Source organism: Excalfactoria chinensis, chromosome 2 (assembly GCF_039878825.1).
Source record: "Excalfactoria chinensis isolate bCotChi1 chromosome 2, bCotChi1.hap2, whole genome shotgun sequence".
In the NCBI taxonomy this organism is placed as follows: Eukaryota; Metazoa; Chordata; class Aves; order Galliformes; family Phasianidae; genus Excalfactoria; species Excalfactoria chinensis.
The window spans coordinates 21102009-21119350 of record NC_092826.1 but is presented as its reverse complement, the minus strand read 5'-3'; the positions used below and the strand labels follow the sequence as shown (position 1 = coordinate 21119350).

Genomic DNA, 17342 nt, shown 5'->3' with positions numbered 1-17342 from the left:
TTCCATTTTAGGTCTTTGGAGAGCATGATTTGCTGGAATAACCAGTTTATGACCAAGGCGCTCATCTGCTTCCATTACATCATGCTGAGATTTAAAATTAAGACATGAGAGAAATGTCATGATTTTCATTTCATCTAGTTCGGTATAAATTAATCCATTAAAATTCAAATGGAATTCTCTTTGCCTTGAGATTTTTGTTACCATTTCAAGAGTAAGTAGTTAAAAGATGAGATAGTTCAGCTTCTGTATTTCTCCACTTGGCCAAAATTGACTTAATTGTGAAAAGGCAGAGAAAATATTAGGAGAAGTAATCATAGAATCATAGATTGATTCTATCTATCTAATTACTAATTATCTAATTATCTAATCATTGCATTGATTCTAAATAACGACCTTAAACTGTTCCTGTCAAAAACAGAGCTGCAAGATTTATAATTATCATGTCATAGAATCATACCATAGAATGGCTTGAGTTGGAAGGAATCTCAAGGATCATTAAGTTCCAACCTCCCTTCCACAGGCAGAATTGCCAACCATTAGATTAAGTGCTAGATCAGACTGCTCAGGGCCCCATCCAACCTGGCCTTGAACACCTCTAGGGATGGGGAATCCACAAGCTCTATGGGCAGTGTGTGTTCCAGCACAACACTGCTCTCTCTGTAAAAACTTCCCCCAAACATCTAACCTAAATCTCCCTTCCTTTAGCTTAAAATCACTTCCCTTTGTCCTATCACTATCTACCCTTGCAAAAAGTTGATTTCCCTCATGTTTATAAAGTCCCTTTAAATATTGGAAGGCTGGAATGAGGTCTCCCCACAGCCTCCACTTTTCCAGGCTGAACAAGCCTGTCTTCAAAGGAGAGGTGCTCCAGCCTTTGGATCATCTTCATGGGCCTCCTCTGGACCCTATCCAAAAGCTCCACATCTTTTCTGCGTTGGGGACCCCAGACCTGGGCACAGTACTCCAGCCAGGGTCTCACAAGGGCAGTACAGAGGGGACAATCCCCTTCTCCCTGCTGGCCACCCCTCTTCTGATGGAGCCCAGGATACCATTGGCCTTCCAGGCTGCAAGAGTACACTGCTGGCTCATGTTAAGTTCTTCATCAACACATTTTACTTTGTTTTGTTTTGTTTTAGATATATTATTTTATTAGAGTGCTTGAAGAGTTTTTTGAATGGAATCTGAATGATTACTAGACAAATGATTAAGTAACAGTAAAAACACTGACTGAAAGTAAAACAGTTAAATTAGATTAAAAGGCTTTTACTATACTAACAACATGATATACTTGGAGTCCCAGATGGTGCCGTGTATTCCATAAACTCTGTCTGCTCTCCTCCAAGTTTTGTCCATCATGTTCATACATATTAATCTTTATTAAGCATCCCATATACTTATTTTTTTAATATAACTCAAACATTGTTAGGCAAAGGCAAAGTGATTTTGAATTCTGCTTATTGTATGCACTTATTCTTTTTTTAGCTCATGATTCTGTTCATGTCAAAGAAATGCAAGATTGGGGTATTTAAATATTTAAACACAAAAATCCCTGGAGAGTAAGCCTGCAAATTCATCACTGACTGAATGGTTAAGATAAATAACCCTTACCAGCAATGAAGTGACTATAAGCATTACAGACATTTGCAAACATTCTGGTCTTACCCTGTAGATAAGTTAATGTAAAACTTCTGGATCTCTTTAATTAGAGTCCCCAATTAATAACCTATATGACTTGAATATTCCCATAGAAGTTCAGATGCCTTAGGAATGGCCAATGGCTTCTCCAAAGTGTCTCCTTTAGGTGCTCCTATCTCCTCTCACTTACAAAACTGTTGAGAAAGCACTTGATGAGGCTCCTTAGGGTTAGTGACATACGTACGAGTTTTGGGTCCATAGAACTAAACAGAACATTCATCTCTTCATAGCATGGTAAAAAGACTTGCTAGAAAGCTCTTTTCTACCTAAGAGCTTTCATTATGCACAAGAGTGAAGGGAGTGAAAAAGCAAATCTTTCAGGAGACTTAGTGCAATGACAGTAACCACAGTGCTAGAGTAGTGATTTTGATGTAACAGTCGTTTTAGCTTTAACAAGACCAAGTGCCAGGACCTGCACTCTGGCCACAACCCCATGCATCACTAGAGGCCTGGAGCAGAGTGGCTGGAAAGCTACATGGAGGAAAAGGACCTGGGCATATTAGTTGACAGCTGGCTGAACATGAGCAAACGGTGTGCCCAGGTGGCCAAGAAAGCCAATGGCATCCTGGCTTGTATCAGAAATAGTTCAGCCAGTAGGAGCAGGGAGGTGTTAGTCTAACTGTACTCAACATTGGTGAGTCTGCACCTCAAGTGCTGTGTTCAGTTTTGGGCCCCTTACTGCAAGAAATATATTGAGGCTCTGGAGCATGTTAAGAAAAGGGCAACAAAGTTAATGAGGTGTCTGAAACACATGACTTAACAGGGAGCTGCTGAGGGAGCTGAGGATTGTTCTTCCGGGGAAGAGGAGGCACACAGGAAACCTTATTACTCTCTACAGTTGCCTGAAAGGAGGTTGTGGCAAGGTGGGGGTCAACCTCTTCTCCCAGGTAACAAGAGGCAATGGCCTTAAGCTGCAACACAGGAGGTTCAGGTTGGATATTAGGAAGAATTTCTTCTCAGTAGGTGTGGTGAGGTATTGGAATAGGGAGGTGTTCAAGAAGTGGCATTGTCTAGAGTACTCACAGGCATGGGTTGGTGGTTGGACTAGATGAGCTTGGTTGTCTTTCCAACCTTAATAATTCTATGATCCCATAACTGTCTAAAAGAGAGAGGACTGGAGCAGAGGGAGAAGTATTGTTCTTTGTTAATTAACTAGTGGATTTGGAAAATTGACAGCTTTTTGAAATGAATCTGCTGTAACTTATTATGTCTAGTGAAATGGATACTGAACTTGAAAGAAACAGACGACAGTTTGGGGCAGGGCATTACAGAAATACAAAAAGAAAGGTAACATCTCAAAGTGAACTTGACTCATTTTTAGAATCATCTGTGGATTAAATTGAATTACGAAGTACATTGTTTCATAATGCTAATGAATGTGTTTCAGTACATTTTAGAAATAGTGCCTTATTTGTTTAGAAACAAAAGGCTTTTACCAGAGACCTAAGAGTATTAAATTAATAGCAGCACTAGGGAGAAGATCTCAGTTTTAGTGTTCTTCACAGTTTATTTGTTCTAGCAGGGCAACTTACTGAGGTTACGTTGTAACTTACTTATGATTTTAATCACAGTATTTTATAAAGTTCTGTATGTTGTTTAATTAGATAAGTAGCCTGCCATAAATTGTTTACACCCTTTTAACCTGACATAATGTATTAAATTCATTTTAATATAGAGCTTTTTAGATGTTGCAGTTGATGCGTGCATCATACGTTGCATTTAGAAGCTCAAACATATGGAATTAATAACGAGCAATGACTGACAGTTTCCTTTTCTATATAGTTAAACTTTTTTGATTAAGAACAGAAGATGCCAAGGTATCTTTTGTAATCCAGTGAACATGTGCACTAATGTACTTGAACACAGCCATCAGTGCACGTTTGTAAACTCACATAAGTATTATATGAATCATGCTTGGAACCATCCTACAAATAACAGATCCAAAGTCTACTTAAACCTATAGAAAGACTCCCACTGATTTTAATATGCTGTGGATGAGGTCCAAGCTAAGTGACTATGAATGTTTCTTCGAAGAAAGCAGATTATCAATTTACTTAAAAACTGGATAAATCCTCTCATGGCAGAATTTCCATTGACTTTAGTGGATTTTCCCTCTGTATGTTTAGACATTCAGCTTCGTGTGCCCTTTAATGACCAAGAAGGGATGTTTATAAATTTGGAAATTCCATCACAAATAATTGATCTTCAGCTGTGTAAAGTATCTCTGCCAATGCACCACAACTGTTATTTTTACACACTATTGACATATTTTAGGGAATGCAAACTATATCTTTGTTTAGACATCTATCTTACCCTCAGTTCCTGCTGGGATTTGCAGACCAAGTGCTCTGTCACTTTTTTACATGCAAGCTACTTACTGCCAGTGCAGATGTCATTAAAAGCTGCACAACAGCTAGCATGCTGGCTTAAAGAAGCAGAAGCCTTGATTCAAAACCCTTGTCTGTCCTTAGTGGCTTAAACTTGCATCTCCCACATCCTAGGGAGCTGCCTGGCCTCCTCCTAATTGGCTGATATACAATTAAAGACGCCTTAATTTCTATCAGATGTTCAAGTATTTACTGGAGGGGCTTCTGGGAATGCATGTCTTCCCTCTCACAGCTGAGAGCCCCTGAAGCACAGAAGTGTAGATTTATTATATATTGAGCCACTGGGTAACTTGTTTTCAATTTTCTTTCCTTCTCCCCACCCACCCCAAAGTAATTCTTAGCTATTCCAGCGAGTTTTCAGAGAGGCCTGGGAGACTTTTCTCACTCTGGCTTAGGAGCCTGTGCACTCTTCCAAGAGATGTGGTTCAAGCTTTCCAGACAGAGAGCAGCTGCAAAATAAGCAGCTACTGTGACCGAAACATTGAAGGAAATCCTTTTTGACAATATAACCTTTTTCTCCTTTCCTGCAGGTGCTGTTGCCACCATATGATGATCCTGCAAACGGAGCTGCTAAAGATCCACCACCACCTTATGTGTCAGCATAAGTGAGAGGGAGCTGTATACCTAGGGAGGATAGCTTTACATTTCAGATATTGGAGCAATAGTTCGATAATTTCACTTCATCTGTGGGATGTACATTGCTGTTCTGCTGACATATTGAAACCTAAATCGTATGATTAAAATTCTGTAGATAGTTTTAATAACTTGCTGCAACTGCAGTTGTGTGCTGAACTAGTTTCAGAGCAATTCTGGGTAGCGATATGGTTACAGTAGTCACTGAATAGCTTGGACCACCATGTCTGACATGCAGTCATAGGAAATGTAGGACTTTGCATTATCAAACAGGTCAAACAGATTCCGAGAGTAATTTCCTTCTTCTTTATTTTCCCCTTAATTTATAAAAATTCCAAAGCATTACACCTTTTTTTTTCTCAGATGCCCAATTTGACCTTCAGAAGACAAATCAAGTCCAAAAAGTGACAGCTTCATCCCTGTTCTGCAAAAAAAATTATTATGCTACAAAAGATGATGACTGCAAGAAGGAGTTTTATGTACTATTCTCACCTGGCTAGAAGGAAACCAATCTAGAAGGGAAAAATGAGAGTAGGAAATCGGAGTACACATAGTATACTATGTGATGTCTAACAAGTCAGAACCTGTGGTCCAGCAGGACTCACCTTGTTCCAGCCTGCAACCATTCTGACTTTCAGAACAAAAGTTCTTAGCAACTGGTGATTTTCTCTTCCTGCCTATACTGTGTTTTCCTCTCTAGAAACTCCTCAGATAGTATTTTGAGGTCACCAAGATCCCTGTTTTTAAAGCCCCATTGTTAGGTAACAAAGCTGCATCTTTCACACTTGATATGCAAATGTTTTCCCATTGGAATGTGCCTGTAAATAGTGCAGTGTTCTGTTGAGCGTGAAGTAAATTATGCAGAATCTAAGATATATGCTCCCAACCGATGGGAAACTTATGCATGTAACTTGAGCATTAGCAGATATTTTTAGAGTATTTAGCGTATTTCTCATGTATACCAACATGAGGATTTTAGATTCCTTTTATAACTGAACTGGTAATGCTGAGAATCCTTCTCATGGGACTCATCCATCCATGAATGCTTGTGTGAGGTATTTTTTTTTGTTGTTCCCCAGAAAAGTGCCTCCTGCACATATAACCTTTTTTATTGATGATGAAGGTTCTACTTCTAATTGAAAAAGGGCAAGGAAATATAATGTGTGTCTCTACCTCTCACCACTCCTCCCTGTGGTGCCTCCTCTCCTTCTAAGGTGATCAAACAGGCTGATGCCACCGTGCACAGGGAAAGGGCAGTGCAGAGGTGGACCACAGTTTGGAGGGGCACCAGAGGGACCCAAGGTGCCATCTCCCTGCGACTGGGCTGGTACAGGAGCCCATGCCCTTTCCAAGGAGGACACCGGTTCTCACTCTCAGTGCATTGACTCCATTCTGCAGCCCAAATTAGAGTGGAGCTTTTCCTGCCTTTTTCTGGAAAAGAGCTTTCCAGGGGAACACAGGACCAACAGCTTCTCTTTACGGAGGTTCTCACTGTGACCTGTCCTTGCATAGACCATGGAAGGAAGAATCAGACTCTTCTACTGCACCCCTGGGAAAAATGCAGCTTCCAATCTGCCTTTTGGCATTTTATGTTGTGGTTCCTTCACTCTGGGATCAAAATAAACAGTGATTTTGACCAAACACATCCTGAAGTCCATCAGCTGATCTCTGTCACAGCCACATTGCTTCCACCAGAAAAACTTCATTTATAATTATCTCATTTCAGTTTTCATTTGGAATTTCTCTGAATTTGAGGGTTGGGCTTCTGAGCTTCATATTCTTTCATTCTTGACAGATATGTGAAGGATTTTAAAATCCATCTGTTTGAGAAAAGCTGGTTGTAAATACATCACATCTGTGTATACAAACTTCTCTACAATAAAGGGGCGTTTCCTCAAGAGTGTGGAAATCATTTTTGCTGAACTTCCAAGAACAAACCTACACAAATTCCTCTCCAATCAGTCTGACACGGCAGGATTTGCTCTGTAAATGAACTGAACAACCACCTTTCCCCCTGTACTATATAAGCAGAGAAAAGAATAGGAAGTTCATTGGGTATTTTATTGTGCAATAAAAACAAGAGATAGTCAAAGCTCTTGATTTGTTGTCCAGAAGTGCAGGCAGTTTCCCAAGTCTGACAAAGTGTGTGATACAGAACAGGGCTATACTGAGCTACACTACATGCTGTGGCTTCTTTTTCTGCACATCATTATGAGGACAGCATTGTACTCATTCACATGAAATTTCTGTAGATGCTAGTTTGTCTGACTGAAAAAACAAGATCTCTTTGTTCACACCAAATGTGTGTGACTGAATTTGTGCTCCTGTCAGTTCTCCTTATATAGTTCAGATTTCGGCCAATTTGAGTTAAAGGTGTCACAGGTTATGGTGTCAAAATCATGACATTTCAGCACATTGTGAAGACAGACAACTAGGTAGGAGGGAGCAGATAATGCAATGTAAGTTCGGCTCTGTTGATGTATCAGGGAGTACATATGAGAGATGAGTTCCCCCACTCACGAGGAAAAGCTTTATTCTCAGGGTCATAGGAAGGCATATGAACCCCAACTGATGGTTTTTTATTCTCAGTTGTTGAAATCATTCTCCATTTCGGCATCTTTTCTGCATCTAATTCCTGGGGAATTAACAGTCAGTCATCTGTGACACACAAACCCATTAAAACCCTGGATTGTTAGGTTGCTGGGAGCTTTGGGAACCGCTTGTTTCTAACAGTTCTTTTCTCACTATTCCTTGCACTTTTTCTCATCTCCTAGATATCAGGAGCACGCACTTACTCAAAGTGTCTCCTATTTTCTTATCTTAAGCTCTAAGGTTTCACAAAGTTGACACGTGCTAAAACATAAATTCCATTTCTGTCACCTGTGCCTGATGCTTTTACTTCTAATGAAACAGAGAAGCTTCCTTTTCTTAAACACACATCTGCGTATCATACTATATATACTATATATATACTATAAATAAAGAGGAATTCATTCATAGTGGTGACCTGGAAGCATGACACTTGTAAGTACATGACATTTTTGAAGGATTAACAACCATTGTTTTGGATGTTAATCTACCTGTATTCCTTTGGGAAAATCTTTGGTCTCTGAAAACGGTCCAGAATTGATATCTTACCAAAAGCCGTAGCAGACTGATTTACAACCAGATAAAAGCTTGAAAAGGAAGCTGGGGGGGGGGGGGGGGGGGGAGGGGGGAAATGTATACCCTTTAAACAGCCCAGAGGGAAGGTGTTGTTGCATTGGGAGATTCACTGCTACAAATCTGGTTGGTTTATGCGCTCTCTTTCTCCTATGCTATGGTCAGGGGGAAATATAATCACTCCTGTATCCTTCTATGTAGGCTGTTATGTCAGTTCCGTTGCAAATTTTCATCACTGGAATGGATAATATCTTGGTCTTACCTGTAATTTGAAGACATCTACGGATTTCTTTTTCTAAATCTAAGGAAGCATTGATTACATTCCTACCAAACTGTCCAGTTTGACAGAGGACTCCAAGGATGTATTTAGTAGCTGCTTATCTGGGGCTAAGTCATATCCTCCCCATTTATGTATGTCTATAGTAGGTGCAGAATTCACAGTCAGGTACCATGAAAAAAATATGTCATGCAAGATGTTGGTTCCTGTGCCTAAGGAGATGTTCCCACACTGTCTCAGTTTACAGCTCAGAGAAATCCAAACAGCAGCCACAGGGAGGCTGGGCTCTGATAAACCAGGATTAGAATCCTTTCAGGGAAGAACTCTGGTATTTGTAAATGATGGCCCCACACCCATGGATTTGACCCAAAATGGTTCTGCGACGTGGCCAGCTTTTCAGCAGAATAGCTCAATAGGGTGTGGAAGGCAGATCTGTGACCTTCTGCCTGCAGCCTGCCTACCTCCAGCAGAACAGGATACTGGAGCAACAGGAGTGCAGCCCCATAGCCTCCCAGCCAGCACATAGTAAGTCATTTCAAAGCAAAAAGGCTGTTCTGCAGAAAAAGAAATAAAATAATCCTAGACAATGAGCTACAGCAATAGTTTAAGTGAAGAAATAACATGATATGCAATGTGTATCTTATTTTGTTTACTCAAACCTTTCAATCAGGAGTGTTCTGAAAAAGTCACAAAATGTCTCTGTCCTCAGTAGCCAAAACTGGACTTAAGTAATTGGCCTGAGATGAGAACAGCAGGTCACTTGGAAGGCTGACTGAGCAGCAAGGAGATGAGTCAGGGATGTGGCAGGGCTAGCCAGCAGAGGATCTGAGGGGCTGCCCTAAGACAGGGAGCTGCAGCTATTCCAGAAGGCTCCGCTTATGCTTTCAGGTCAGCGTGACCAGGAGTAGCAGGGATGAGCCACACAGTTTTTTAGCCCAGAATCTGGGCATCATTCCAGTACCTAAAAATTCATCCTGCCTATAGCTCTGTCTGTTTTCATGTAGGCTATGTCCGGGTACACGAAAAAATCTGTGGGTGTATTGTTTGTTTGTTTGGTTGGGGTTTTTTGGTTTTCGTTTGTTTGCTTGTTTGTTTTTGGTGGGCTTGAAAGATGTTTTGAGACTTCTTTTGCTTCATCAGTAGGAACTCTGTGGAGATCATCCCACTCCAAAGTGTCCCATTTCAGATTCATTCATGATAACAGGGGCAAGGATGCAACTGGAGACAGAGGTCTAGCACTGACAGACTTAGCAGCAAGTCCCCTAAGCATATTCAGTATTAGGGTGGGCTAGGTGCTCTCAAATACAGGTGCCATCCCAACAAGATGGGCACATTCTGTCTTATGGATGGCAGATCTTCTGGGATGCACAAACAGATGTCCTGTGTCATATGCTTTTTCAATTACATTTTGTAACTTCTATAGTTATATGTTGCAGATCACCAGTCTAAGACTGCTAGTTAAACAACCTATTGGTGGAGCATTCTGAAGATTGGTCCTATTTATATCAATGAGGTCATTCTTGACAGCTTCAGATGCACTCACCTGAGGACAGCAAGGGCAATAAAAGTTCAGGAACAAAGGTGAGAGCTGGACATTAGTTGTAAATATTAATCTTTTGTGAGTTCATGAATTCTTCTACTTGTCAAATTGTTACAAAATTGGAACTGGTTTCATTTCCTTTACTGTATTAGAGCCAAGGATGAAATTAAGTTTATCAGTTACACAGACCGGCCGAAGTTTCCTGCTATTGTATGATCCTGCTTCTTTGCTTTTCATAAAGAAGTAATTTAAGGAAAAGTTCAAGATGCTTGAAGAAATGAAGAAATGCTTGAAGAATGAAGAAAACCATTAGGTACAGCAATTTGTTGTTGTAGAGGAAGTACAGCCTCACCTTCACCAGGTGGAATCACAAGCTGGGAAAATTTTGTGATACAATCCTTGAACATGTGTTTGTGATGTCTACATACATTCAACACACAATGTCTTTTCTGGACATTTCATAATCTAATTTAGTTTTTAGTGCACAGATTGAAAAGTCTCTACTTGATTCTACTTTGCTTTTGAAGCAAAAAAAGAGTTTATCTGTTTTATTGTGCGTCTGTAACTTGTCTGAGTTGAAATGGGTTTGAGTTGGACTCAGTTTACTACCCAAACAGGTTAACCACAACTACAAGCTTTACCGAAGAGGTTACTACAGATCTTTGCCATTGCATAGTTTTTCTTTTACTGTGATTTACCTTTTTCTGTGAAATCTAATCTGACATTTGGATGAATTTTCCAGATATTTGGGAGTAGGGAAGTTGAGGAATTTTTTTTTTACACCACTAGGAAGACATGACATTATTTAAGATACGATATTGCTTCAACCAGACAGTAGTATTTTCAAGAAATCTTTCATTCTATGCTTTCACCACAACAAAGTAATCTTTCCCTTCAGACTTTAAAAGGGCAGTGGCCTGGTATAAAGCCAAACTATTGGCAAACGCTATTGTCAATGGTTGTATTCAAAAAGTTTGTTTTGAAGAGTTTCTGAATAAGAATGCTTAGACTACACATATAATAGAATCTCTGTCATACAAAGTTGTAACCAAAAGAGGCTGAATACCATCCCTGGGGATTTTTTAGGTCACCTCCTCTCTAAATTTTTCCATAATTGTGTGATTTGGTGCATTACTCATAAAACTGATAATGGAACACAGGACTGCTTGGGAAAGTAAATCTTGTCAAACTTTCTTTTTTAATGGGCCTGTGAAATGGATCAGTATGGGTTTGAGTGGAAGCATTATACCCTTGGACATTTCTTAGGCACTTCACCTGATACAGTATAATACTTTAGCTATGTATTTGTATTTGACTATGTCCTAATGTGGGGACAGCATTTCACAAATGAAATAGACTGCAAAACAGCTGATAAATCTCAGCTGTATGTAAGCAAAGAGCTCTCAGCAAGTGTTTCAAGAGAAATTCTGCAGGGATCAGTTTTTGACGACACAGTGCTTAAAATTCTTAATCCATTACCTTAAGAAGCATAAATCATCAATAAAAAGGCAAAACAAACAAAGAAACAAACAACAACAACAAAAAGGTCAGGTTATGTCTTGTCTATACCTTAAAGCTGTAAGTAATTCATGCAGAATGTATGCAAAAAGATTGGAGTGGATTAGTGAAGACCTGAAAGAGTCATTAGAGAGTTGGAAAATATGCCATCAAGCAAAAAATTTGGAAAACGCAATGTCTGTAATAACTCAGATTTAAGAGGTGACTTAAGGACACTAAATAAGTAAGTACACAGGGAACAAAATTCTAATAACAGGTGTCTTCAACGTAACCAACAAAATTTAACAGAACCCAGTGGCAGAAACCTGAAACTAGAAAAATCAGACTAGAAACAAGCTGACTTCCTGCTATTCTACATTCCCATCCTTCACATTTGGTAAAGTTTTTTAAGGGCTTTTTTTTCTTGTTGGCGATTTTTTTGAGTAATAAAGGAATGCTCTTGCAAAGCAGTTCATAAATGTATTTGGGAATGAACTAGCGTAGGAAATTTCTGCCTCTTCTGGTATGTAGAAGCTCTAAAAAAGAATCTGGATATTTTATTCAAAAACTGATATCTATCTAGGCATGTTCAGTCACTGCCTACCCTTATGGATGCTTGAAAAGCTTTTGGGGTCCTCTGCCACAGCCTGGCAAGTACAGGAACATCCTGGGCAGCAAGGACCAGTTTTATTCTCTTCTCTTACCTTGAAACAGGTCTGGCAACCATGGGAACTAACACCTTCATGCTCTCTATAAGGCACCAAGTCTTTCAGGAACCGTTGTCACAAGTCCAGGTATTGCAGGGCCAGTCTTTCAGGAGTCAGATCTGTTTTAAGGGGATGATATTTTTCAGAAAGCATCAAAACTTCTGAACACATATTTAACTCATATCTCTTTTCCATTTATGCTCAGTGTAGGCTTTGGTTCCTCCTGAACATACCCTTTTATCTTCTAAAGGTGGGTGACAAGTCAGATTTATCTGGGGACCAGCATGGGAGCAGTGCCACAGCTGGAAGAAAAGATGCTTTCAATCTGCAAGATTTAATCAACACCAAACTGGCTCATAGTAGCGACAATTCTACCATAACAGCCTTTCAGCAGAATATATTGCACCTGAGTCACTTCGTATCTTTATGTCTTTATACGTGTTACAATATAGCCTGCTTCAATTTAATAGTATTAATACCATTGGTTAATTTCATTAAAGATGAAATCAGAGTAAAACTCAAGTCACGAGCGTTCAGGATATGGCTAAAATTACCTAGGGAAATGTTGCAAATGCAATTGCATTGTACATGTATTGAAAGTTACAGGCAAAAGTAAACTGTATGAATACAGTTGGCAGAGTGGCAATCCAGTATGATGTTTCAGCTACCTAAAGGGGGTGAGTGGGTTCTGCAGATAAATTCAGTACACTTTTGAGCTATAGTAGTCCTTTAAAAATCTCTCTGTAACTAGAAGGAATTCATGTTGCATCTTTTTTAAGGTATCGATTACCTGCAGTTCTAGCACTTCAGTGAAGACTGCTTCACTTCATTGAGACCTGAACCCAAGGAAAAGTATCCCATCTAATTAAGTCTGGTGCATCTGATGATGGGTTTCAATTTGCATATTCATCAAATTGTGCTTGAGTAACAGCAGTGCAATCTGGCTTATAAACTCTAAATTACACACAGAGTTTCACATTTCCAATCATAGGGCTGTCAGATACAAACTTTCACTGACTTAAAAATACTGACAGATTTCCCTGGAGATTAATAGGGACGCTTAATAGTACAGCAGCTTTACTATTTTACTTATGAGCATTTCAGACCTTGCATGTGAATAATAATAATAATAATAATAATGGAGTTACTCCACTGGCAAAAGCTGTAGACTTTATTGCACTGATGACCATCTCAATATGCTAATTTTAACCTTTGGGGTTTTTTTCACTACAGTCTAATATTTTCTTGTTTGTGACAGAATCTAATGAAACACTGATCTAGGCCTTTCAGAAATGTGACTTGCTAAAAACTTTGCAAACACTTTATTACATTCAACACTAAGGCAGTAGAATAAGTAAGAATGGCAGCAGCTGCAAGTAAGGGAGACATGACCTTTAAAACACGCTCATATCATAAGGAGCTGACAATTTCCATGCAAATGACAGCACAGGTATAATGCCAGATTTTCTTAAGAGTTCTATTGACTCGGAAACGTACTCAGTGAATAGCAATCAGTAGCTATGAGGCACTTAACTTGTATAAAGGAGGCACTTAACTTGTACAAATACATTCTTGGTTTGGGGGAAAAAAAGAAAATAGAAAAAGCAAACAATAATTGAAGATGCTGCAAAACATGGACAAGTGATAAAGGCAGGACTGGATTTTCATCATTAGGCTGTCCTCATCTAACCTGCTTATTTTAGGCAAAAGAAGTGCATTAAATCTAATCTACCTGAATTTCAGTATAGCATTCCCACAGGAGAAATTATTAGTTTATATAGGAACTAGGAGAAGGACTGTCAGGTAAGTATGGACTTAGCTAATAATGGGAAAATGGGATGAGAGAGCATATGCTTATTCTCCCCAGTGCCATGATTAAGTGCAGGTTAGGGATCGAACTGCTGGAAAGGAGCTCTACAGGGACGGATGTGGGTGTCCTAGTGGAGAACGTGTTTGCCATGTATCAGTAGTGTTCTCTTGTGGCCAAGAATGCCACTAGTAACCCGGGGTGCATTAGAGAGTATACAGCAGGTTGAGGGAGTTGATCCTCCCACTCTCCTCTGCCTTGTTGAAGTCACACTTGGAGTTCTGTGTCCACCTCTGGGCTCCTCAGTACAAGAGAGACAGGGAACGGCTCTGACTTGGCTGGCACTCCACATAGCATGGCTCTTGGATTTGCAGGGCTTAGCCATTTTAGGACTGAGAGTGATGACAAAACCGCTTCATCTTTGCCGTTTGCATTTGTTTGCACTTTTTTGTTCTTGTTTTCAACCTGCGAACAAAAAAGTCACAATTGCTGCGGAGCAAAGCAGAGTTTTTTGCTTCTTCATCGGCGGCAAAACTGTAAAATCACCGACAGAAACGCCACACTCTGCTTTCTCCACCCAGACTGTGGATGTGCGGTGACAGCTCAGCAGCAGTGTCCTCCTGCACCCGACTCGCTTATTCCACCTCCTCCTGCAGCATTTTCCCTGAGGGGACTCCTCCAAGCTCGGGCAGGGGCGGACACACCGCATGATTCACCGGGGACTGTTTGCCTTGGCCCCGGAGGCCCGACGTGCGGGGAATGGGATTTCCATTCCCCAACGTGTCCTTTGGTAGGCTTCCCTGGAAGGCAACGCGAACCCACACGCCGCCGGCGGAGGCTCCACGTTCCCGTGCTGCAGGGAGAGCCCCGGGACTGGGGCAAGGCCAGGTCTGACGGCGGCGGGCGAGGGGCTGGTGGGGTTGAGATGGGGACACAGCGGCCGGGAGCTCGCGTCCCTCCGCGGAGAGGCGGGAAGGACGGGCCGACGTGAGGGCTGCTGGCACAGCTCCGTCCCTCGCGTCAGGCGGCAGCGCAGCTCCGTGCCTTGCGGGGCGGGAGGGCAGGAGCGAGACCGAGTCCCTCAGGGCGCTGGCAGCCCCGGCTCTCACCAGAGGGGAAGGAGCAGGACTTCCCTAAGGGGAGCGGGCCGCGCCTCCCAGGGCAGCCTCTCGCCATCCAGGCTGCTCTCTCCCCTGGGGCTTCCTCCGCCCGGGGCTGCCCGGGAGGCGGCGGCTCCCCTCAGCCCGCGGCGCTCCCGGGGGGCGGGAGGGGGAGCGCTGTCCGGGGCCGCGCTGAGGGGAGGAGGCTCTCGCGCTCGCTGCCGGCCGCTGCCCGACGCCCTGCGGAGCGGCCCCTCAGCCCGCAGGTAAGCTCCGCGCTGCCCTGCCCTGTCCTGACGCTCCGGGGAACGGCGCAGCCGCTGCTACCCCCGGCCCGGGGATCCGCGCTGCGGAGGGACCGCCCTGCTCCGGGGCCCCGCCGGGCGGGGGGCGGCCGAGCCGGGGGCTGCGGCGGCGGGCCGAGGGGAGGCAGGGGGCCTTGCGGGGTGCGGGTGGCTCAGAGGGCAGGTCCTTCGGAGGGCCGCGCTGGAGGGTTTCTTTTCGGAGCGCGTGCGGCTGAGGAAGTTCTTTGGATGTCCTGTTCCCTCGTGCATGTTTTGCTAGCTCGTATAGCATGCACTGTAAGAGGGAAAACTGTCTTTTACAACCAGCGCAGACTTGGAGCCTGACTTTACCTAGGAACGTTTGCAGCGAGCAGCTTGCAGGTGCTTTGTCGGCTTGCAGCAGAACCAGCAGCGTGCAGCCCCGCAGGTAGGGCCGGGAGCGCTGCCCGCTGCCGGTGTGACTGGAGGGGAAGGACGGCAGGGCTCGCTGCGTGCCACGGACCTGCCCTGGAGACCCAGCCTGGGTGGTGCTTTGCAGCCTTGCAGAGGTGGTTGTGGCATCTTTAATGAGTGTATATTGCTGTTTCAGAAGACAGTACTTGGAGTGACAGACTGACCGTGCCATGGTTGCTTGATAGTGTTGGCTCAGAGGGAAGGTTGCAGCCTCCTGATCTATGTAATACTTCACAGAATCATAGAATGATAGAATGGTTTGGGTTGGAAGGAGCCTTCAAGATAATCTAATTCCAACCCCCTGCTAAAGGTAGGGACCCTCTAGACCAGGTTTCTTACAGCCCCATCCAGCTTAGCCTTGAATGCTTCCAGAGAGTAGGCATTCACCACCATGCTGGGCGACTTGTTCCGGTGTCTCACCACCCCCACAGTAAAGAATTTCTTCCTAATATCTAGTCTAAATCTACCCTCTTCCAGTTTAAAAGCATTTCCCCTCATCCTGTTACCACCTGCCCTTATAAAAAGTCCCTCCCCAGCTTTCCTGTAGGACTCTTCAGGTATGCTATAAGGTCTCATAAGGTCTCCTCAGAGCCTTCTCCAGGCTGAAGAGCCCCAGCTCTCAGTCTGTCCTCGTAGGGGAGGTGCTCCAGCCCTCTGATCGTCTTTGTGGCTCTTCTCTGGACCCACTCAACAGTTCCGTGTCCTTCCTGTGTTGTATCACCTGTATCTCTTCCTGAATGCCTGTGTTTTCTTTTCCTGACATCATTCGTGGGGTCAGTGATACTGACTGAGATCTGGAAAGGTGGCATGCTGTGTTTTTGCTTTGCTACTCTCAAGCTGACAACATCAGAAGAAACTGGATCTCATAATATATTTGTAGATCAGGAATTTAATAAAATACACACTGGGCTTTTTTAGCAAAGTCCTGAAACTTGAACCAAAATAATTTTTTATCTATTTACTGTTCACATAGACTTGGCAGCTTTAAACATCAGATTGTTAAGCTTTTTCTCATGTACAACACACTAATATAGGTATGTCGTTGAATCGTGGAATCACAGAATGGCTTAAGTTGGAAGAGGCCTTAAAGATCGTTCAGTTTCAACTCCTCCTTCTTGAAGGGAGCATATAAATAGGAAAGGGAATGGCTATTTACAAGGGTGGATAGTGATAGGACAAGGGGGAATGGTTTAAAACTGAGACAGGGAAGGTTTAGGTTAGATATTAGGAGGACGTTTTTTACTCGGAGGGTGGTGATGTGCTGGAACAGGTTGCCCAAGGAGGTTGTGGATGCCCCATCCCTGGAGGCATTAAGGCCAGGCTGGATGTGGCTCTGGGCAGCCTGGTCTGGTGGTTGGCAGCCCTGCACATAGCAGGGTGTTGAAACTGGATGATCATTGTGGTCCTTTTCAACCCAGGCCATTCTGTGATTCTGTGATTCCTCTGCCACGAGCAGCGTTGCCTGCCACTAGATCACACCTCCCAGGGCCCTGTCCATGTTGGCCTCGAGCACCTTCAGATATCCACAACATCTCTGTGCAACCTGTGCCAGCACCTCACTGCCCTCTATGTGAAGAATTTCTTACTAACATCTAAGCTAAATTTCCACTCTTTTAGTTTAAAGCTATTCCCCCTTGTCCTATCACTATTACACCATGTAAAAACTTAGTCCCCTTCCTGCTAAGCTCCCTTCAAGTACTGGAATTAAACTTGATTTTATATCCTAAGGAAAGGTAGCACTTAATTACATAGCACTGAGACCCTACACCCTGCCAGCAATATTTATACAATTATTTTACT

At 42.7% G+C, this 17342-nt stretch overlaps 2 protein-coding genes across 9 annotated transcripts in view; both read left to right on the top strand.

Moving 5' to 3' along the window:
• Positions 1–6613, top strand: part of LAPTM4B (lysosomal protein transmembrane 4 beta) — a 61690-nt gene extending 55077 nt beyond the window's left edge. The window contains exon 7 of the mRNA XM_072330168.1: positions 4613–6613. Coding sequence (XP_072186269.1) covers positions 4613–4687 — 75 coding nt within the window. The 3' untranslated portion in view covers positions 4688–6613. The remainder of the gene's footprint in view (positions 1–4612) is intronic.
• A 7776-nt stretch (positions 6614–14389) lies between these two features.
• MATN2 (matrilin 2) overlaps positions 14390–17342 on the top strand; it is a 65132-nt gene continuing 62179 nt past the window's right edge. For 6 of the 8 annotated variants that reach the window (XM_072329283.1, XM_072329282.1, XM_072329281.1 and 3 more), the window contains exon 1: positions 14743–15071. The gene's annotated coding sequence lies outside the window, so the exon portion shown is untranslated. Of the gene's footprint in view, positions 14594–14742; positions 15072–15461; positions 15517–17342 lie in introns of those variants that run through there. The other 2 variants (XM_072329277.1, XM_072329278.1) reach the window with 2 other exon arrangements.